General features: G+C 41.8%; 1 protein-coding gene across 2 annotated transcripts in view; it reads left to right on the top strand.

The window, feature by feature from the left end:
- Positions 1 to 5,234: 5,234 nt before the first annotated feature.
- GLRA2 (glycine receptor alpha 2) overlaps positions 5,235 to 23,751 on the top strand; it is a 132,562-nt gene continuing 114,045 nt past the window's right edge. For both annotated transcript variants that reach the window (XM_075727970.1, XM_075727971.1), the window contains exons 1-2: positions 5,235 to 5,302; positions 7,460 to 7,593. In XM_075727970.1, the coding sequence (XP_075584085.1) occupies positions 5,235 to 5,302; positions 7,460 to 7,593 (202 nt within the window). The remainder of the gene's footprint in view (positions 5,303 to 7,459; positions 7,594 to 23,751) is intronic.

The raw sequence follows: 23,751 nt of genomic DNA, 5'->3' as shown, positions 1-23,751 counted from the left end.
TGTCATTTTGTTTGTATGAAATGCCCGCCTATTCTGTAATGGCTTCACTGGTACCACATGAGGCGTAAAGTGTTATCAATCACCTGAACAGGCCTTGGGTAATATGTAATAGAGAAGAGAGACTCAGGCAACTACTAAGAAAAAAGAAGGGAGGATGTGAAAATATTTTGAATACATGCAAAATGGAGCTGTATTGACAAATGCTTTGTTATATCTGTTAATGTCAGATATAAAAATGTTTGAAATACATAATTTGATTTCCTATTGGACAGCTGAACAACTAGCTACTGCCTTGTCCTCTCATAACTAAGGCTATCACTGTCACTCACTGAAAGAGACTTCTTACTAACATAGGTCTCAACATTAAAGAGAAACAGGATCTGTTTACATTTTTTTATCCTTTACACAGTTTGTTAGAGTACAATTCAAGAAACAGGCCAGTTGGTTTCTTATCCTCAGCTCATCATGCAGATGTTAGGTTACCTTCAGGTTTTTGTTTTAGCTTTTTTATCTTCACAATAATTGGACCTTTTACATAGACTGTACCCTTTATTAATTTATATTTGGCAGCATATTGAAATACACTTGGCATTGTTAACAAACACCCAGCAATTATGATAATCTGATACACCATTTTGAAAGTTATATTGAATTTTCTCTTCTTATAGACACTAATTGCATATTTGAAATGATGGATTTTGTTTCCTCAGAAGCATGCTTCTGGATCACTTATCATAATTTGAGAAAGCGGTATGACCTTATTTCTTCCATTTCTTAGGTTTCAAAAAATGCATACACACAGTGCAAACAAATATAAATCATGTGCCATCAACTGTTATGAAACCATTTACATGGGAACAAGGTGATTCTGTCCTATTTTCTGCCCAGCAGTTAGTGCTCAAGAAACTCAGGTGGAATAGAGAAATGACTGAATTAGTTCATACTTGACATAATAGATCATATTTAGCGTGATTATTAAGCTTTGGTGCTTGCCTGGGGAACCACAAGGATGTGTTATTTAGCCTTTTCACCGGAAGAACAGCATTTCCCTCTCACTTTTCTTCACCTCCCTGTGCCATTTTACGACAAGCCTTCCCGTCTCATCCTTCATTTGCCACACTTCTGCTGCTGTCAGAAATGTGTTGTGAGAGATAACAGACGAGTGACACTGGAAAGAACCACATCCGTGCAACTTGATGTACACAGCTCATCCGGAAACCGCTGCACATCGATGGCTGTACTCCTCGCAGCTCTGGCTCCTGCACAGGAAGGGGGCACGGGGAAGCGCCGGGTACACCCAGGTGCACTGCTTCCAAATGGTTCCCCCTGGTGTGCAGAGCTGTGAATCATCCCTCACCATCGGGTGTGCATTTTATAGACACTGTTTCATTGTGGATGAATGACAACTTAGAGACTTACACTATTCAAAACAACAATAAACAACTTTTTCTTTTTTTTTTTTAAATGGGACAAAGGTGAGGAGAGACTGTGTTGCAAGAATGGCTGAAAGCAGGAACTTTTTCACGCATGTGTTAACTCATGGAAAAGAGGTGAAGGATGCACTGAAATCTGCTCCCTCCAAATACAGATGGGAGCTTGACCTGGAACCCTCTGGTCAGAGGAAATGGTTGCTTTGACCCCTCAGAGTTTCAAGAAGAGAGCCATTTGAGCAAACGCTGTTACCTAAGTCAGTACCAGCAATGCACTATTTTGAACCCTTAATAATCAAATTTTGTTTGGTACTTGCATGCAACCACCATGCTGAGTAACATGTCACTGAAGCCTCTAGGCATTTGGAGGTGTAAGGAATGATGGAGCAGGTACTCAAAATTTTCGTTGTTACATCTTTCACCACATTTTTACAACCTCCACTCCAATTAAGGGCAGGTTATTTTGAAGAACTTTTATTTAGCTTAGGGATATAGTAATATAGCATTTCAAATAGCCGTGAAGTGCAGAAAATGGCCGCTAGCAGCTAAATCTTGGAAAGCAGACTTTCAAGTAGTTTTTCTCTAGTTAGAAAACTTACAGAAATGTTCAGTTACTTTCTTCCACCAAAAAAGGTAATGAACATTTATAGGTCTTTAAAAGCATGTCATGTCACAAAATCCATGTGAACGGCCTCATCAGAAAGATACCTGCCGTATTCAGTGATTTCTGCATTAGGAACTCTGCAAGGAGTCCTGAGATTCCCCACACTTTTAAGCAGGTGGCAGTGTAGGTTAAAAAGACATAGATTTTTCCTGCAGCTGATAGAAACTGTCGCTTTCCAATTTCTCCGTTTATCTCAACCCAATATAACAATATATAGCAGTGTTATTGGGTTCCTATCTAGATGGGGACAGGCACAAATTTTGAAATGTATGTCTTTGTTGATTCAAAACTATTCCATTATTTCAGATGCAGCTTTGTGAGCTTTATTTCTCAGAACAAGACACTGCAGTAAGAGAAATAACACAACCACTCTTCTTTAATATGTTAGCAGGAGGACCTATCTTCTGAAGAGGTTAAAGGATGTTACGGTAGGGATTCAGCATCAAGCCTCAGTGTCTACTGTTAAACATTGATAGTTTTAACAAACACAAATTCTGTGGCTTTTCTTCTGCTGGACCTTCCTTTATCCTACTGACACAGACTCAGCAGGCTAGGCAATAAAGGATTAAACTTATGTTTGCGTATTTGGAGTGCTTTTTCCAGTAATTTAATAGGTAGTTCGGTAGACTTTTTTCAGGCATGTCCTACAGTATTAAAGTAAAATAAACAAAAACCATGCAACAACTGAGTTTCATTTAATGAACGGTAAGTGGCTTTGATCTCTTGCTAACGTGGGAACAGAACAACTACTTTTCACAAGCGATTTTTGAAGACGACTACAAACATGGTAAGAGTATCTGTCACTGTTTACTTGAGGATATGAGAAAGGGGTGTGTGTGCAAGTACTGTTGTGGAAGTGAAGCAGTATTCAGGTGGACTGGTTCTGTGGCAGAAGAATATAGCTGGACCTAAAACTGAACAAGAGTCATTTGTTTATTTTGGGAGTGCAGGATGGGTAAAAAAGACAACTTCTTCGCAGGAATTGGTTTCCAGATTGTTGAAACAGATTTGATTGTGATTTACACAAAATTGAGGATTTTCCAACCGCACTGGTGGGGAAGCATCCAGCTTCTTCTCAGGGTGTTGCAGAGTACACAGAACCAGAGAGTAATGGTGGTGGGAGAGAGGGAAGGAGGGAAAACCATGGTGGTAGCAGACGAAAAAGCATTTCGTGCTCCCTGAACATCGCGAGATGAGATTCCCCAGCTGCCCATTTAAAACCATGTTACCAAAATGCTTTAAGTGTTGTGGTGTGTTGAGCAGCGTTTCTATCAGCCACCATATGTGCTCCAGAGGGGCAAGTTATTCTCTTCCTTCTCTTGAACAATGTGACACCTCAATGACAGTGAGGACTTGTAACTGAGCAATTAAAGTTGTGGGAAGCGTTAGGGGAAGGACACACAACTGGGACTTTGGAAAATGGCAGCGCTGGGCCTCACCCCTGCTCCGTCACTGGCCATCTGCGGGGTCTCGGGTAATTGCATCCCCTGTTTCCACTCCCCATGTGTAAAAAGAGAAGTTATCTCCTTGCAGCACACTGGGGTCTGCAGATGGGCACACCCCCTAGCAAGCTGCCTGGCGTTATCGCCTTCTCCACCACATGGAGAAGGGGAATAAAACCAAGCGGCAATTGGAGACTACGCAATCCGCCCTCCGCCCCCTTGGCTTCTCCACAAACTCCCCACAGACCACCCTTCCCGCCTCCTCACACCCGCTCGGGGGTTTACGGAGTAGCTCCCGAGAGAGGGGCCAGCTCCTGCGGCGGGGGCCATCCCTCTCCGCCCTCATCGCTCCGCCACGGGGCAGCGGGGGCTCCTTCCTCCCTCTCCCCGCCACGCAAGGGGAGCTCTGCCCCCCGGCCTCGCCACAGACACCTGCGGGCGGGCGGGCGGCGCTTCCCTGAGGGGCGCGACATGGCGCCCTCCCGCCCGCCGCCGGGGAGGGCCGCCAGCCCGGCGGGAGGCGGCGGCGGCGGCCGGGCCGAGGGACCGATGGCGGCGGGCTGCGGCCCCCGGCGGCGTGTGCGCACACGCACACCCACGCACACCCACCTCCCACCCCACAGCCGCCGGCGCCATCCCACTAAGAGAGACACCGCACGCACCCCCCCCCCCGCACTGCCACCCCCCCCCACCCCACTCGCAAACACCCCGCGCAGATACACGCCCCCACCCCACGGGCGCCCCCGCCCACACCCCGCCCCCCCCGCTCAGAAACGCGCCACACCGCACAGCCACGCACAAACACCACCCCCCCCCTCCCGCAGCAAACACCCTCACGCATCCCCAGCGGCAGAAACACAGCGCACGCCTCCCACACGCAGAAACACGCACCCCGCAGACAGCCCCCGGCCGCGCGCTCGTGTGTGTGTGTGCGTGTGTGCGTGTGTGTGTGCGTGTGTCCCCTCCGCTCCCGCCCGCCGCCGCCGTGCGCATGCGCAGCGCGTCCGGCGGAGCTGTCCGAGCGCTGAGCGTCTCGCGCCGTGCGCTCCCGCCTGCCTCATTCCAGCACAGGCGCTGGGCTTCCCCGCGGCCCCCGCCCGCCATCCCGCCCGCCCTCCCGTCCCTCCCTCCCTCCCGCCACCCCTCCATCCCTCCCTCCCTCCCTCCCGCCATCCCTCCCCGGCAGCGCCGACGCCTCCCTGCCCAAAGAGGGGGAAAGCAGAGCGACCCGGTAGCCCCCACCACCGTTCATAAATACTCATTTTCAAAGCGAGAGGGGAATAAAACACAAGCGGCAACAGAACTGCTCTCAGCGCTACCCCCTTTTGCGTGATGCTCCTCGGGTAGTTGGGTTTCCTCTTCCTTTCCTTTTTTCCCTTTCTTTTTCTTTTCTTTTTCTCCCCCCCCCCCCCCCCCCATCACCAAAAGCAAGGTGGGGTACACCCAGGTCTGATGCTTTGTCTCTTTTGTGCTGGCCGCTGGAGATGAGCCTAGGCTTGACCTGACCATGATTCCAAGGACTGGCACTTCTTTTTTACCCCCAGTTTGTAGAGATCCAGACCTTCTCTTCCCGATTGTCAAGAAAATTAAATTATTGCTGAATTTGGGGATCTAGGCAGCACCAGCTTACTTTTTTCCCTGCGTCTCTCTGGAACCGTTTCTGGGATATTTTCCAATTCATCACAGAAAGCAGGAGGAATGAACCGGCAGCTAGTGAAAATTTTGACAACCTTGTTTGCATTTTTCTTAGAGACAAACCACTTCAGGTAGGTGATACGACTCTATGCGGTGATTTTTGTCAAAAGGTTGTGGAAACCATAACTATAAAGATACTATGTCACCTTAACCTAGTTTGTTTGCTATATTTGAGAGTATTTCATGTTCATTCTATATAGGCTATCCCTTTTACGCTCCGAGACTCGTTGCTTGGTAACAAACACAAAAAATCATAATCTCAAGTTTGGGTGATCTGTTTTCCATTTCTCTGATTCAAAGACATGTTTTTTCACTGACTAGCAATATAGCTAAAACCATTTTCTTCAGTTTTTCTTCCAAAATGTAAATTCTCTGCGCCCACCGGAGGTTGTTTAGGAAGTTGCTTTGGTTCCCTCCTCTTCAAGCTTTGGAAACGATTGAACCAGTTTTGTCAGGGATGTAGTTATTTGCAATTAGAGAACCGGTCCTCTGATTTTGGGAAAACCCTGGATCAGAGCAGTATTGTGCTCACTTAAAGTACCAGTACATATGATTGTTGTTTCTAATTTTTTTTTTTAATGTTTCATGAGCTTTTGCTTCAGCTATTGACTTTTTACAGTACAAAGCAAACAGGTCAGTCTTATTAACCAAAACACCATTTTAGCTGAGATTCGTTATTATACAGTACACTGCTGTGCATCTACAGGTACACATATAAAGTGTTTTTATATAAGTAATGAGGTACATAGACAGTGACAGAGTGAAATAGTGTATCTATTTGTGAGTCTGGGATCACAGCGCAACTTGTAACTAGTGGGCTCTGAATTAAAACAGAACTAATTTGTACAGAAACATCCCAAATAAGCACACTGGATCAATTTTCCAGTTTTTATTGTCTTAACTGAATGTTTTTAGTGTTTAAGTGGGGAAAATCATCTACTATGTATTAAAAATTAAAGATATTTTGTAATGGTACCATGTCATTGACAAAAGCAAAAAGAGAAACCACCCTCTGTAAATGGAACCTGAAAAAATGTGGGGAATCACACCATGAGAATTTACTATCACCTTCCCTTTTAACAGTTCTGGTGCTTTTGTAAAGGGATAAAGGATTTGATATTTGCTTCTCATTTCAGATGCTCACATGTAATCTCTAATTCGTTTATACGTGCATATAGATGCACAAAAAACCCCCACGAAGCACTCCTAAAGTTCCCTTTGGGCAAATATTTAAACAGAGAGTGGTTAAGAAGATACAGCCATAGAATTACTTTTAATTTGGCTCAAAGATTATGTTGAAACACAGATAGAATGAAATTGGTTATTTAAGAATCAAGATAATGCTTTATGATGAAATCTGTGTCTCTACACACCAAATATTACCATTTCATTCTAGTTTCTTTTTCCCTAGGGAACAACCATGGGGAACTCCTAAATTCTCTTTCTCTGCAATATTTAATGTGCTTGCAATATATGTAATGTGCTATGTACAGAGTGTTTCACATGCATATGATATGGTACCAGAAGTTTGCTCTGAAACCCTGAAAACAGACATGTGTCCCGAGAGCTTGCATATAAATACCAGCTGGTGATAATACTGATAAATTTTATTCTATGTCCATTGGTAAAAAAACACTAAGATCAGATGTGACTGACTCTGGAACCCTTTTCGCCATGTTGGGGAAGAATCCCGACATTCACTAGCATGATTTAAATCTTTGTTGAGTAGCATCTGTAAAAAACATTTTTTTGCATCTATACCCTTCCCAACATTAACAAAACCAATTATTTTTCAGTGTTGCTTGGTGAGTGTTGCCAGCTCTTGTCTGTTTAAGACCACCTTAAACCGGTGTTAACATACAGTTTTAACAGCATACACATAATTAAAGCAATGACATGAAATAGAATATCAAAGTCCCTGTAAGATTGTTCTACACGTTAAGATGAAGAGTCAACTGAATCTTCTGAAGTCTTAAAGCTGTAATAAAATTCTTTTTAAAGCTGAAGTTTTTTTCTGAATAGCAAATTGTGTCCATGCATACTACCTGAAACTCATTTTTATTTCTAGAATAAAGTTTTCAGGTGAAAAATAGACTGTATGTTTCTACAATAATATTAATTGCTACATTCACTGAATTGAGACAATTTTATTTGGTGCTATAATTTCTCCATGACTTGAATACAGCACAAGCTAAATATTAGCTAATGGTGGCTAATAATTTATTTAGGGCGACTTTCTGTAAAGAACATGATTCAAGATCTGGAAAATCCCCCTCACAGACCCTATCTCCTTCAGATTTTTTGGACAAATTGATGGGAAGGACATCGGGCTATGATGCTAGAATCAGACCAAATTTTAAAGGTAAGTTTTTTTAAGACTTCTGATTAATTAATTGGTTATGTTTGGGACAAATTATAGGTTTGAGGGTTTTAGCTCTGGGTTCTGACTCTGTTTTCAATAACTTCAGTTTTCCGGTGTGACAGTGTCATGGAGATCAGTTGGTCCATAGAGAGGACTAGGAGAGCAGTGTAGGTAATAAGGGTTCAGAGCCTGAAAACCCTTTTCATGTGACAATAACGTTTAGTTGTCAGAGGTTGCTTCTGAAGACCTTACTAATTCCATGTAGTAAACAGGATTCCAGGTTCCACACTAAAAGAAATTGAGATGACTTGTTCCTGAAATTTTTAAGCCATGAAGACAATATCTTTAACACTTCCATGTTGAGCTGTTGTCTTCTTTATAGCAGTGTCTGAAGACAAGGTCTATGCTTTTGTTCAATTTGAAGTAAGTAAAACCTTCTTCCTCAAAGTAGAGAGATAGGACTCAAGGTATACACACAGCAGATTTTATCCTATGAAGGCTGACTGAATGATAAGAACCAATTTCTCAGGATCCCTACAAAATATAAAAGCCATACTCTGTCACTTCCATGACTCCTCCCTTTTCTTCCAAAATTTCGACTGAGTTGTGGAGAGTCACCACCACCATTCCAGCACAAAGAAGGCTGTGGACTGGAGGACTTTTGCAACCATTACTATTCACAGGAAGTTTTCTGTGCTGTAGTCCTGTAAATTCCTATGGCAGTGAGCACAGAATGTCATGTGGCTTTGAATGAAAGGAGTTGGGAGAGGAGTTTGCATTGCAAATATTTAGCATTTCTGGAGAGTCCTATAATTCCACCAAAACTGGCTTTTCTATGCCAATTTAAGGCTCAGAATGTGGTTTTACTTTGAAAACTGATAAAATGCTTCCTTCCACAAAACATCTGATACCAATGTACATTTGCAGTCATATCTTTTGTCTTTGGTCACCAAAATGCATGTTTTCCTCTATTAAGCCTTGTTAGCAGTGCTGTGGAAGTTGATAACAACTGGAAAAAACAATCACTTCTTAGCCAGTGAATGAACTGTTAGGAAAGAAGCAGCTCACACATCAATGAGAAAAGTGTTTAAATTTAGAACAAAGATCAGTTTCTTCACTCTGTACCACATATGAAAATTACAAATTTGGAATAAAGTGCCTTTTTTGACTGCTTCCTATGCCTGAGTGAGGAGGAATCTAGTACGGCTTTCAGATCCAAAGATTTAAAAGCTGACAAGTTAAAAAAACTCTAGTCAGGGAAGTCTTAAGTTTTAATTTCAGAATAGTTTTCAGAGTGCTTACTGAGTTCCTGAACTGGAGTCCACATTAGCTGGTAGTAAGTAATACTGCATTAGGCTCTCACATTCATTTTGTGCATTTGCATGAGTATCGGTGAAGTTTTAGAGAATGCAAATAAAGGCAGAAATTGCCTGAATTGAGCAAGGTAGCAATCATTAAGAACTTATTCCTGCCCTTCGTACGGGAGGGACACTAAAAGACGACTTCTGCTTCATCTCTTGTAGCTCAGATAAAACCAGGAATAGTAGCAGTCCCTCTACATAGGACAACTTAAAGACAGCTCTTTATTGCTCCCCAGTACATGTCTAAAAACATTTCATGAAAAACACAGGAGGAGACAGATTCACAGCTTTGCTCCCCTGATGTTCAAGCTGGTGGAGCAGGTATGGTGTGCACAACGTCGTATGGTGAATGCAGAAATGTTCGACAGACACTGCTCCCCTCCAAGTCCCATGGTTGGTTTGTGTTCCCAAAGTGAATCTGCTGCCTGATGACACCTATGAGCCCTTAATGGCAAAGAATCTGCCATTTCTTATTTTTGATTTTTTTATTAAGTCACTTTCCGGATCAGGGTGGTACTTTGCAGCAGTTCGAACTGATAAACAGATCTTCAGCATTTTTTTGTTAACTTCCCATCTCTCAGCTCTCCTGGAGCGCTCAGTCTTCTGGTGAGGGGTCTGAAAGGTTTCCTTGTTCCTTGCTATGTTCCTCTGAAGGGTATTTCATATCTCAGAGTTCAGAACTAGAGAGTTAAGTCATGCAGTTTTGAACTTCACATGACCAGTCAAAACCTTGTCAGCTGATAACCATTTTTATTAGTCAATATGATGCACACCCATGTTCTAGTTGCCCAGGTCTTGGTAATTTTTTTAAAAAATTGAAAATATGTATTGTTCTAGATTGCATATTTTTTCCTTTTAAAAAATAAGAACAGCTGCAAAGGGGAAAAAAAAATTATATTGCATGGAGTTAAGTATTATAAAGATATTTTTTGTACTGAATCTTTATTGTGACCATAATACAAATTGTTTCTGTTTCTAACATTCATTAATCTGTTTGAGATCTTTTGGGGGATATGGGGATATTTTGTACAATACTGATATTCTAAATCATATAAATGAATGGATGTATGAAATGTTGAATGGTTACCTAATTTATCACACTTTTTGTATTTTAAGGCAAGAACTTTTAAGCATAAAAGAGGTCTGCAGGAACAGTAGTTTAAACTAGGGATCTGCTATTTGGCTTTGCATGTAGTCCGGCATTAGTATTTGTTTCCTGTGTTTCACAAAGACATTGTGGACCAAGACAGCTGTGCCACTACTCATGCATTTGTCTAGCTTTTTCTGCTTTAGACCAGTTACATAGCTTTCTCCTAGTCCACCACGGGCATTTTAAAGTGTCAGAAAAGTCTGATTTCATGGAAAGGCAACTCAGTAGAACCCATTTATCTTATACCACTGATTATACAATAATTAAATACACTTTTATGACTAGTGTGAATTACTGGAAAACAGCAGCTATTTGATTAATTTGTGGAATAGAGGCTGCACATTCTAAAGAGGAAAATGCTAGTTACTGGAACAAGGTGTTTTATCCAGATAAAGCATTTCATCATTAGTTACTGCTTTTGTCTAACTTGCTCTCGTGAATTAGAAAATTCAGGAAGATAGTGGGAGAGCAACAGGTGAATATATAAATGTTATAGACATCAACAACAGGGTTTGGGGTTTGTTTTTTTTTTTTAATGGCAGCACTGTATACTGAAAGATCCTTTCTTTTTTTTTTTTTTATCTTTCTGTCTTATACAATCATTTGAAAGCAGAGGAGCAGATTTCTGGTTCTTCTTGACACACCGTGTGATTGGATACACAATGACCAGGCACTGAGAGGGACTGTCCCCCTGATGAACAGCCAGAGAGAAGTGCCAGAGTGACAGCTCTCAAAATTGCCTTTCTTTAATCACTGTCTGTCAGATACTTAATGCATAGCTTTTCATCTTACACATCTTTTATTGAATTTGAATAGGCTAATAATTTGTGTAAGGACACAGAGGGGAATACTTTTAAATGTAAATATGAAGACTGCAATCTAACACTAACTGAAGTCCCTGAGAGTCTATCTGTTGACAGCAAACATACGCTCGTGGTCCTATGAGTTGACTTGCTGTTTTTTCTTCAATTATAACATCAGTTGAGCATGGTTTCTGTAAAATAAAGTGAAACCTGCATGATGTACTTTTTACCTGATTAATATTAATTTTAAATTTTTTAATGGTAAAACCCACCACCAACAAATCAGAGTGATGTTTTGTACTGTTTCCACTGCTCACTTTGCTTTCCTCAACAAAACCAGAAATAGCAGCGTAGGGCACCTGTGTTATAAAACCAGCCAAGAATGTGCTTTCTCGCTGGTAGAAACCAGGGACGGTGAAGTGGTGTCTTAGATTTGTGTATATTCAGCTCAGGCTCCCTCAAGACCACTGTGTGCCCTGATACAAGGGATCAGTCTTCAACTTAATCACATCATCAGATGTGGGGCTGATGGAAGTCAGCTTGAATTTAAAATTCCCTAGCAGGTGTTGACCTTCAGAGGTTACTAAATTATTTCCACTGTTTAACACCTTCATCTTCTAAACTCACTTAAAATCTAAACATAAGCTAGTAATGATCAGATAGAGAAAACTGTTTACCTATAGGCACTATTATGTCCTTTATGTCAAATACTTTAAGTAGTAGACTGGCTGTCATGCACTGCGTGGAGAGAAGGGAGTTTGTCACCAAAAGCTCCAGAAGTGCGTTATCTTTTGGTATGGAAAATGTTTACAGTGAAGATTATAATGATTTTCTTTTGTATTGAATTTCATTTTATGTTTTAAGTGCATCCTTTCCCATTAAGTCATTATTTGCTAAAGAATATTCTGATTTTTATGGAGTTACATGGAAGCGTGCAGGACCAGGGCCCATTAATGTTACCTTCATCACTGGATGGTGCAATGCAGTGTCAATTAACTTGCTCAAAAGCTGCTGTTTCTGAACTCAGAGAAGTCTTGTTAGAGAGATGCAGTTTGGGGGTGTAGTGACTGTAGTTGTAAAAGATTAGTCTGTGATTACAGTGGTGTAATGTCATTTTCATGCCGAGTCAGTGGGTTTATATCTGAATAATAAACACATGGACTAAGTAATTTACTGAAAATTAGCTTGACAACTGTTACAGGAAATGGCTTATGCACTTTAATACTTTAACTCCTTGGCAGCAAGGGTCAGTTTTTCCCATATGTTCAGGCCCATTGCTTACTTATTTGGCCCCTGAATTGACCAGTAATGAAATGCTTAAAAAAGCATGAATGGAAACCACTGAATGACATTCAAGGGTGAAATTACTGGCATCAGGCTTAATAAATAAAAGCAGCTTCTATGTACGTGCTAAGAGGCACTGTCTGCAGAAGTCGACCTTAATCTAGACATGACACTTAGCAATACATACCTGGTGGAAAACCAACCTGTAAATACATACAAAAAGTTGAAAAGCATACCTAAAATAGGCTGTGGGGCTGCAGTGATTTGTTCTCCAGTGGTTGATAACCTTCCCAAAGCCAGACTTCAGTTGCTAACAGCTACTGGCCATGAAGTCAGATGCAGTGAGTATCCTGTACTGGGCTATTTTCCACACAGTTTGAGCCTCAAAGGGCCATGGCTGATGGAGACTCAAATCCCATTCAGGCACGACAGCGTGTAGAAAGGAAGCGCACGCTATCAGTGCGTACCTGTTGTAGGGCATGGGCTGAAGGTTCATTCTAGGAGGAGGGATGCTATGTGGCCAGTTTTTGGATGTGGCCAGGCCATTGTACTCCCTAAACATAGTTTGCTTGAGATGTGCAAGCATCCATTATTGGAGAGGTATACTTCTGGTTTATTTTCTGCCTTGAAACACATCTACAACTTCATGCTGCTTTCAGATGAAGCTGTGTACACACATTTCACTGCAGAGTTAGATGCTGCACGAGGTTCCTCACCCACAGGATACCAGGTTTGTTTGCTTTTGTTTCATTTTTCTTCAACTGCAAAAATGTAGGTAAGGGAATGATGTTCAGCCCCTGCCCTAGGTATGCATGTTTTCATGAAAGAAAACTTTTTACCGCAATTACGCAAGGATCCTTTTAATAGTGTTTCTTTCAAATTTGCTGGTAAACAGGGCTATGGAACTTGTCCTTCTGCCCATTTTTATTTAATTTCAGGTTCTTTCCCAGAACATGAGTAGGCTGGGGGAGTTGCATGGCCAGTTGGGTTGTGTCTAGGCTTCCAGACAAATGGGGCCAGACAGCAAGCTCAAGCAGCACCCCCCCCCCCGCCATTATCTACACTGTTTAGCTGCTTGCTCATTCCCTGGATCTCTTTCTGAGCTTTCTGCAGCCAGCTCCCTCCAAAGCAAGTCAAAAACGCTGTGAACATGCACAAGCCAACCAGTGTCACATGGCAACCAAGCTGAGGATCTGTCCCTGGTCGTCTTTCATATTTAAGAGGTTAGCCACAGTGATCCGTACCATGTTGGTGTGTTGCCTTTATTCAGAACCAGTGATATAATTAAGAGATATCAATGGATTTGGCTGTTGTCATGGAATATTGGTCTGCTACTGCATAAACTGCCAATGGAATTTATGAAAAACAAATGTCAAAGCAAATCCAAAGATCTTCGATATCAAAGCAGGAGACACTATTGTTCTGATTGTGTTCTAATTTCGTTGTATTGTTTTCATTATATCCAGTGTCATGTTTAGATTTAAATTTTCTATACAGTTGAAGCCAATGCCTTAGGGTCACTCATTAAGTGTCTTGTTTTTTGTCTGTCTTAGAAAACATGCAATTTATATATAGAATATACAAAACCATGTGCACTTAATTTACTGTAAGTATACACATTTATAAACTGCAAATCTGTTACATGCAGTGATATAGTAACTAGGAACATGTATACATAAAGCAGAAATGTGCAGTTTTATTAGACAGACTCATTATCTTTTTTTCCCCCTCTGGAAATATGAATATAAATCTCTGATTAAGTCATCAGAAAATGTATGTTTGATGGTTCAGCTTCCACATATGCATTTCACAATCTTTCACAGAAATGAGTGATTTTAAGAGTCTGCAGAGAAGAGCCCACAAAATTATGTAGACGGGGTGGTATGGAGTCTGAAACAGCTCTAAGATGAAGGTTACACAATGTTTGATATAAATAGTGGCATGCCAATGTCATAGACGCCAAGTCCATGGCTAAAATTCTAAATTTACAGAAATATAAAGGCTGTGATTCTGGAAAGCATGCAAGATGTGGGCAGTGCAGTTCATGAGAGAGAAATGCCTTTCACCAAGCTTTCAGTTACTTGTAAGGGATAAATTAGAGCAGCCTAGTGGCTTATCTGAACTGTGCCACCTACCAGCAGTCCTCACGTATTGCAAGGGCATGAAGACACATTGATTACTCCTTATGCCTCAGCTATGTGTCAGCAGCTAGGAAGAATGGAAGCATAAAGGCTTCATGAGCCAGTAAAAGAAGGAAGCTTTTAAAACAGGACTCAGGTGGAATACAAGTCCACAAACAAACAAACAAAACTGCCTGGAAATCCCTCATCCACCTGCTGTGTAAAGCTGGCAGCGCACTACTGTTTTATTTTAAAGCTCCTCGGATTCTCTCAGTTCTGCTCCTGAGTGTGCCCAGAACTGCCCCAGCCTGCCTCGCTTAGCACCCACCTTACTCCTCAGCCAAATCCAGGCTCTCTGATGAGGCACTGCTCCACCTCCGTCTCCCTGTAGAGACCAGGTATCTCAGAGCCTGCCTTATATTCCACAGGAAAGGGATTCCGCTCAGGGTGGATGGATCTGTGATCACTTAAAAAATAAAAGAAACCACAAACATAAAGCAGTGTCTATGGGTGGCCTGACTTCCTCTACAGCATATAGATTTTTGGTCCAGTTTCCCCTCAGCTTAAAGGGTTCAGTATCTGATCCAAAGGACTAGCAATGATTGAGTGGCCCATTTTGCAGCAAAGAATTCAAAAAAACTGATGTAACTGTTAGAGAAAAAGTTGTAAGGACAGGGATTTGGAACCAACACTTCTCTCACTCTTCCTAATAATTGCCCCAACCACTAAGACACAAATGTGCATGAGTGCACTTTCTGTCTCTTTTTCCAAATGTTGTATCCTAAGTGCTTTGCTGCACAACTTGCTGGGTTCATTAGTCTATCCACAACTATTAAATATTTTTAAAAGTGACCATAGCTGCACTTCAGGATGAATCCCATCCCCTCTGAATAGGAGACAGTGAGAGATTTACCATCCCAGTTCCCAAGAAACCCACAGCCTTGTAGCCTAGGAGGTGCAAATTTGCATCCCTTCAATCTGAGGCAGGTGAAGAAGATCCTAGAAAGGACTCTTTCTGCATGAGATCCTAGAAAGGACTCTTTCTGCATGAAATCTCTCAACATTTTGTTATGGGCCACACAGCTGGCTATGTTTTAGAAGGAAAGACTGAAATTCTTGAATGCTTTTCCAAAGGAAGGTTGTATGTGTTTACTTGGTGGAAAATGCTCTGAGCTGCAGATCCTGAGCGAGGTACCTCAACCTTGCTGAGGAGCAGGGTCTCAGGAGGGCCCCCAGAGAGCCTACCATGAATTACTTGCTGTCTGCAAATGGTGCCCCACTGTGCTGAAGCACTGTGCTCTGCCCATGGACTCTATGAGGCCCGTAGGGTTCCTCCACAAGGGCCTGGGTGTTGCGCACTAAAGCGTCAGACACTGCAACTGCTTCTACCTGTCACGGGGCTGAGAATTTTTTGGCTATAGCAAACAGTGGGCTGTCCAGGGAAGCACAGTAGTGGTATGATTCACTCCTCCGAAAGTTAATAACCCCTACCTGTGTGTTTCTATGTCTCCAAAGCCCAGGAGTGCATGGAAACAACTGGGCACCTCTGCGAATTGCTGAATTGTGGGAACGTTTCTTCAAAGAATAGTAAATGATATTCAATTGATACACACAGCGTGAACAAACTCATTCTTCCTCCATCCTAGGAACATGTCTATGTGTTATCTCCCTTGCTTTTGTACTTGGGGAAATATAGATGAGAAGAGGCTAAATGCTTTCCTTAAACCAGCATAGTTAGTCACGGAAAACCTAGGATTAAAATTTACCAGATCGATACTCATTATGTTAGGCTGCCTCTAATGACTACATTCCCAATGTGTGCTGTCTTTATGTCTTCATCTTAGGCTATAAAACTGTCTTATCAGGATTGCTCTTTCTTCTTGTGCTGTTTACTATGTCTAATAAAGAGTTAGTCCTAAATAATAAATAAAATAACAATAACACTTTGGCCAGAATGCTGCTATAAACTCTCACACTGCAATTTAAAGCAGTTGTTGAAGAGATGCATGCAGATTACATGCATGGGGCCGAAACAGAAGCATATGTAAAAACTTCTGTTTTACCAGATGTGAAAGTAGCCTATTGCCTATGCATAAACACATGCACATACTCTCCCCCATGCCAAACTAAAATGCAGATGTGGCCACTCCACATAAGGGTTTCAGACTGCAGCAATATTCCTTTCCAGACAGTGATATCCCATCAGATGGAGCAGTCTGAGGTGTTAAAAGCTTTTGGTCTGTCTGGTTATAGAAGCCATCCTAAAAATAAGGATCTGGGAGAATTTTGCAGTTCATTGGCTCCATACTCCTGAGGATAATTTTGCAGCTCTTTGGCGACATACCCCTGAGAATTTTGGTTTTGTCACACTTCTAAGGTGTGTCTTGTGTGGAGTAAAGCACACACAATCTGTTAAAACCAGGTTTTGACTATTTTTTTTTAATAAAATAAAAACTTTGTCTTGTCAAAGTTATAAACAATTAGGGACAAATTGAATTCAGGGCAATAAGCTCCTCTGTGTGGATATAGTCTCATTTGGATGACGTTGTAGAAGACTCCTACTCAGCATGACTGTTGGTGGTAGAAACCAGAAAAAGACAATATGCCCTGAGCCTTCAACACATTTTATGTCAGCAGAGCTCTGAGCCTATGTGAAAGCCTTGTGACGTTCCTCTCAGCAATGCAGTGAGCATCCTGCATCAACGAGCTTACAGCCACCCTTACAACGGGTGGTTTGGTATCAACAAAAAAGTAAGCCAGTTGGTTTATAAGATGCTTATTTTCTAGGCTAGTGAAGAATTCTCATTCCCTCTCCCATTCTTCCAGCCATTTTATACATAGGAAGAACTGATGACTGAAAAAATTGTTGGTGAAAGACACCCAAGAAGTGCCTTAAGGATGTCTTGGAGTTAAAAGACAAATCTTTTTCGGTATTCAGGATGTGAGAGATCACATAGGAGGTTACCAAAGGGAGAGGGGATATGTGAAGGGGAGAGGATAGGAGACTGAGCTAAACATGCAACAAATCAGCTGATGGGAACATTGAAGCTGAGAGCCAGGAGGGAGGAATCAATTTCAAAGCAGTATTCTGTGCAGATTGTATGGAAATGAGTTGAACTATAAGGTGCTAAAAAGTGGGAAGTTCCCAATAGCTGAAAGGTTTCAGCATAGAAGGAAAATTTTATTTTATTAGTGCTAGATGTGGTGAGTATATATGTCTTCGTGTCTCTGACCAGTTGCAGATTGTCATCTATACCAGCTCCTAACCATTTCTGTTGTCATTTGTCCCTATGCCTGAGCCATCCCGTTTATCTAAATCCCATTGTTTATCTGTGTCCTATGTATCATTTGGTGTATAATTCCCCAACAGCCATAAATCAATGTCTGTTCAGTAACGTTAGTCACCCAAACTGTTCTTTTTCTTCAAGTCCTGCATATGCCTTCTGACAGCAAAGAAAAGAATATCATGGAGACATTAAAGGAAAAGCTGGCAGAATTGTGAAATAAAGTGAATGTCCGAGCTCAGAGGAACAAAAGAAGGAGTTAAAATCGATTCTGAGACCTCTCTGTGGCCACAGAGAGAGGTATTGACCAAGCCCTGTATTTGAGACTGTACCTATTGACTCTTATAACTGAGCTTCCATTAATTTCTGCAGCACAAGATCAGAATCACAGAGAAGGAACAAAGTAAGAAATATTTAGAGAGAAAGGCACAAAGTACCTTTTTTTTTTTTTATAAATGTTTTGAGGTGAGTATGACGAGCAGAATGAAGCAGTTCATTCTGCCTGAAAATAGAAGCCTAGACTGGCTGACAACATTTCAATATTGTTATTAATACATTTTCTTTTCATTAAGTAGATCTTCCCTCCTGCCTTCTCTTCTCAGTGAACATTTTTTATCTTGTGGTTCCATGCAGTCTCTTAGATGAGTTGGCTACACTGACTTCATAAAACATTATTAAAAATAAGATTACCCAGGAGGAGTTTGACTGACCCTATGCTGGAGTGCAGATTTCATGACTAGGGATGTAATACCATCTTTTATTTAACCACATTCAGGAGCGTCCCAGGCCTCTTCACACATTATGCAGTTCACACACCGATCAGCAGCAAAAAGCTCTGTCTTCATTAATGCAAAGCAACCGAGCAGTTTCTCAGAATCTGGTGCGAGGAACATCTCTGCTACCTGCTCCCGGTGAGGCTGAGAGCCTCTGCCTTTCCATTTGCTCACTTCAGTGAGCACTGTTTTGTGATAAGAAGAAGGAGGTTCCTGGATCTTTGCACATCATAAGAAAAGCAAACAATTCAATTTCCCCAAATACTACCCATTGCTCTATTGCATTGGAGGACGGAAGATTTCAGAAAGAGATGACTTGCAGTGAGGTGCTTGTCATGACTTGAAATGGAAATATTTGGAAGAAGAGTAGAGAGCAGAGAGAAAAAAAAATAGTTTGATGGACATATGAAGAATTAAAACATCTGTTTGAATATTTTCAAAGTTGACATAGGTACTAAGTAACTTTGCACTATAGGCTTCTATTTCCAATAGAAAGTTTCTACATGTAAGATTTCTGATTCACTGTTTTTTGGATTTATTTCCACAGACTCATTTACACATGGAAGACTTTAGCTCTGGGACTGGCTGCACTCAGTCACAAGGATGACTGAGGCTTGTGTGGAAATATCTGAGTTAGCTTTCAAGTAATTTGCTCAGAGGTGCTCTGTGCCACACCAAGATGATACAGAGCTCAGCACAAGCTATAATGCCTGAGGTTAATGGCCTCCAGTGAGTTCCAGCCTGCCACGACTACATTGGTAGCAGCCCTCAACTACCTATGTGAAAGCCAGCTCCAGTGCATTTATACAATCTGTTGTGACTGCTATGGCTATATATTCTTTGTAGACTGGCTCAGGTTAGCTGGGTAAATCAGGAGCATGTCAACTGTGTAAAGGGCTTTTCATTTCTGAGCTCCTGGTTTGTGGAGTGAAATAAAATAGTGCCTGAAAATTGTTCTTGTGCAGTGTCTATTAGATAACCTATGTGGAAATATCCCACTGCACCCCAGAGCTGACAGTAATATATGTTTCTGTTATCAGCCTCAGCAGAAAGAGGCAGGGGAGAATGAACACGTCGTATGGACTATCCTGTAATGCCAAATGCAGAACTGAAGAGCTTTTGTAGTGTGAGACTTACCTTCCTCTTCCAGAGCTGGGTCTGTGGACAAAGGCATTGACTGAATGTGAAGCATGCCAATCCAACAATTTTCACAAGCGCTTTAAGGCACAAAAAAGCGCATCTTAGCAGGGATTCTCCTTCCATGAAACGTTGATAGGATTTTATTGGCATGACTCCCATTACATTCAGCAATAGTCCCACAGCCGAAAACTCACATACCACTTCAGAAATTGATTACTCACTGTTTGACCTCAGACTATGTCAATGTATATATATAGATGGCTTTAGCTGTACTCACTCCACAGACATTTTCTTTCTGTGACTCATTCTGTAATCACCTGGAACTGACAATCACTGGAGTATTTGTCTTGTGAGGCCTCAGTGGTATTTTGCTGAAGAAGAGCTTTCAATTTTGGAATGTCACATGCCCTTTTTATATCCAGGTCATGTCATAAGGCCATATTTTTGCTTGGATGTTTTCTCAAGTTAACCAAGTGAAGGGAAGCAGCTTAAATCTTGATGTAAGAGAAGAGTTCTCTTGATGCCATTTTGTTTATTTATATTTGTGTGTGTGCCTGCACGTGCACTTCTGGAAACAGACAGCTGGAACTAGGGAAAAATTGTACTTTCTTCTATCTGTAATGCTTTCCTGCTGATTCCGTTCAGCGTTGCCTCTGTCCCTCACCTGCTTTGAGTAGGTCACATTGTGTCTCCTCCAGCCTGGAAATACCATTGCCGTAAGTGGTGTTGCTGATATATATTCCTCAGATACCCAGTAGTATTTGGGCTCAGTGATATCAGTGGGAATGAGAATCCTGAAAAAGATTTAGACACCTAAACATCTCTGCAGGCCTTGCTCTGGCTCTGTAAGTGCCTTCGTGGCTCTTATTCTGTTGATCATAAATGTATATAGATATCACAGAATATCTCAGATATTCTCAGTCTCAGATGCAACAATAAGCACCCAAAAGTGTTGCCACATTCCCACCAGGAGACATGGCATTCTCAGCAAGCTAAGTTATTATATATGACAGATGAACTTTCAGAGGATGTTGGTTTTAGGTGGATAAGCAGAACAATAATTTTGTCTTTATTTGATTTTTCCAGCAAATTGCATCAGTGCAAAGTACCATACAATTACTTTATTGCAGAGGTTCCTGAGATCTCTGCCCTTGTGGGTTATTTTGGCATTTGGAGGGTTTTTCGTTTGTTTGTTTAGTAGGTAGAATTGTCATCAATGAATAATAAAAGTGACATAAGCATAATAATTTCTGTGGTACATTGGATTGTGGTGAATACTTCTAAGGAAGAAGGAATTCTCTGTTTACTTGGCATGATTATACTTAGGGAATCAGGGTGATGCACTCCATGGAAATCCCATAGAAAAACACCCTCATAAATGAAAGGCATCACTCCCCAACAGGAAATGTCACCTTGATTTGTAAGCCTTAGGGTAACTATGTTGTCCTGGTGTCATTAATTTTGCCTCCCATGACTGATAAATTTCCCTTGCTGTTAACACTCTAATGAGGTGATGATGTTCAAATGGAGGAAAACATTGGTTTTGCCCAGAAGGCAGAATGGTAGGGAAAGAGAGAAGGCTTACCTAGGAACTTGCAATAAAGACTACCTGTGGTCTACCTCCTGCTTTCTTACTAGAACCTTAAGCAAACTTGCTAAATCATGTGAATTTTCTCATCAGGGGTTGAACTATGCGTTATACAGATCCTTGAAAACAAGTGTGCAAGCTGTACTCTTTCAGGATCCCTGTGGCTCAGAGGAACTTTTCTAGTGCATCAAAGCTGCCTTTCTCTCCCTGGCCCATTATCCTTGGTACCTGGCCACACGACTGGCTGAGCTGCCTTTGATAACACTTCTCCAGTCCTTACCCTGCCTTCCTCACTCTGAGCAGGGAGGAAGCTAGGAGGATAAACAGCTTGCTCCTGCCTAATGGCCATGGCCAGCTGAGGTGTCCCAGCAGTACAGCCTTGCTGTCTGACTTACAGGGATGTGCCTGCAGGGCCATGAAGAGGTGCACTGACAAGCTCTTGAAGTGGTAATTCAGGTGCCTGTAGTGCTGCAGCTGCAAAAGCAGAGACCTCCACGGAGGTTAGCTCTGTTTTAGGTCTCATGAGGACTGTGCTGGACATTGGAGGCTGTTCAGTTTGGTTCAGGAGGAATGGTTGCTAAAGCCCCAGCTGCCTCCAGAACTGGCAATTAAAAAACCATCTTCAGCAAGCTCTGCTACCCTCCTCTGCTCTCCTGGGATCTGTGTTACCAGTGCTTAGGTCAGCATGTGGGTCTTTGTCCTGCCCTCACCCAAATTTTGATCGCCTCCCTCGTTTAAGCTCAGTCATGAAATTGCTGCTCCCCAGACAAGGGGACACCCGGGCGCTGGTGGGATCACTGCCTCCTCACTTTGCCCCTTGGTCTTGTTCCTGCATCCCTCCTCTATCCCTACACTCAGGTGGGACTGATTTTGGTCTTTTCAAACAGTCCTGATGCTTATCCTGCTCTCTGTGGTAAGGAGAGAAGGGGAAGTTCACCTTTCTCCCCTGTATATGGGATGAAATAAGCCATCCGCGATGGTGGGAAAAGACTCCTTCCATTGGTAAAGGGGACAAAGTCAGAAGGTGGACCAAAAAATATTATGTATAGAGAGAGACACAAGATTCCTCACAGATCTGTAACTATCTGGCCAATATTTTCACTGTCATTCCATGAGGTGGTTCTGCCTCACTATCTCTCATTTTTGCTTCCACATCTCTCTGCTTTGCCCACAGTTCTGTGTGTGTGTGTGTACTGTATTTTAGTTTGCCTTACAAAATCCCTTAATAAATACACAAATCAAAGAAAATTGGCAAGTGCACAGGTATCATTTTAAATCTCTTGTATGGTTATAATATTCCCACTGAGGACATTTTAGCTATATGGCTGAAATTAATATGAAGAAGAAAAGGCTGCCAGGTGCAGCCTGGAAACCGTACACCAAAAAGGCAGAGTTGGGATGGACGTGAGAATACAGATATGATTAGTTGCAGTTAGGATGATCTCTGGGGCAAGAGTACAAGCAAATCTCAAAAGCCTACCAAATGAAGGAAGCTTTGGGGCCATGTGTTTTCAATACTGAAGAATATTCACAAGATCTGCAGCTAGCAGCTGGATGGGGCTCAGTGTACATCTTTCAGCACTTGCCACTCAACGTAGGGACTTCCCCATGCGTTGGGATGGATTCACCCCCTTTGGCAGCTGACAATGAAAGGATTCACTCTCTAGCCAGATGATGGCAAGGTCACAGCCACCTTTGGTAGAGGAGCTATGAGGCAATATACCACGGCAATTTCAGGGTAATATTCAGTATCTTCAGGGTTTCTCGGGGGTAAGGTGAGCAGATGAGTGCTGAGGACTTTCTATAAGTGCTAAGTGCCCCAAAGTCACGGGAGGTGTATAAGACATTATAATGTCAGGGCTTTTCAAAAAGGTGGTGTATTGGAGAGTCCCATCAGCTGGCAGCATCAGCAGCCTCCCCTGGGAAGCAGGGGGAAGGGAGCTGCAGGGAACAGAAGTGATATCTTAGCTGTTTCTCACAATACCAGACATCTACTTTCTGGTGGATTTGAGCATTAGCTACCTGGTTTGGGTTTGGGGTTTTTTTTGCCTGAGTACTTTCAAGAAACAGACATTTTCCTTATGACTCTGAAATCGCTTTGATTATCTTGAATGTACCTGAAAGGCACCTGGAATGTTACCTTATAACAGTAAAGTCAAATGTTTCTATTGTCTTTGAAGAGTTTTAGATTATGTTCTCAAACCTTGGCTATACTTCATAGAAGTTTACTGCTTTCATTTTAAATGAACTATTAGATTAGAAAAATCTTATAGGATGGAGTGTGCGAAATGTTTCATTGGAAAAAGTGATGTTGTGTGCCCTCTTTAAAGTGCATTTCTTCCTTAAGATGTACAACACCTATACACCCCCTTCCCACTGGAATAATATTAACAGTAGGGAAAAAAATCGTTTAAAAAAAGAATAAAAGCATTGCAAACTTCAGTGCTCAGTTATCTTTCTCTTATCTACTTCACTTGGCTTGTGTTTCCTATGCACATTTAGAAACCCCATCACTAGCAGATTGACTTTAAGAGAAAGTTGGATTTTTAGCTTAGAATCTATAAGTTACATGATCAAATGTTAGTTTTTAAGATCCTCTGATAAGTATCTTCTGTTCTCATTTGGTTGCAAATCTTGCATTACACTTTTGATGAT

This window comes from Pelecanus crispus, chromosome 1 (genome assembly GCF_030463565.1).
Source record: "Pelecanus crispus isolate bPelCri1 chromosome 1, bPelCri1.pri, whole genome shotgun sequence".
Taxonomy (NCBI): domain Eukaryota; kingdom Metazoa; phylum Chordata; class Aves; order Pelecaniformes; family Pelecanidae; genus Pelecanus; species Pelecanus crispus.
Note: the sequence above shows the minus strand (reverse complement) of the source record. Positions and strands in the feature narration are given on the sequence as shown.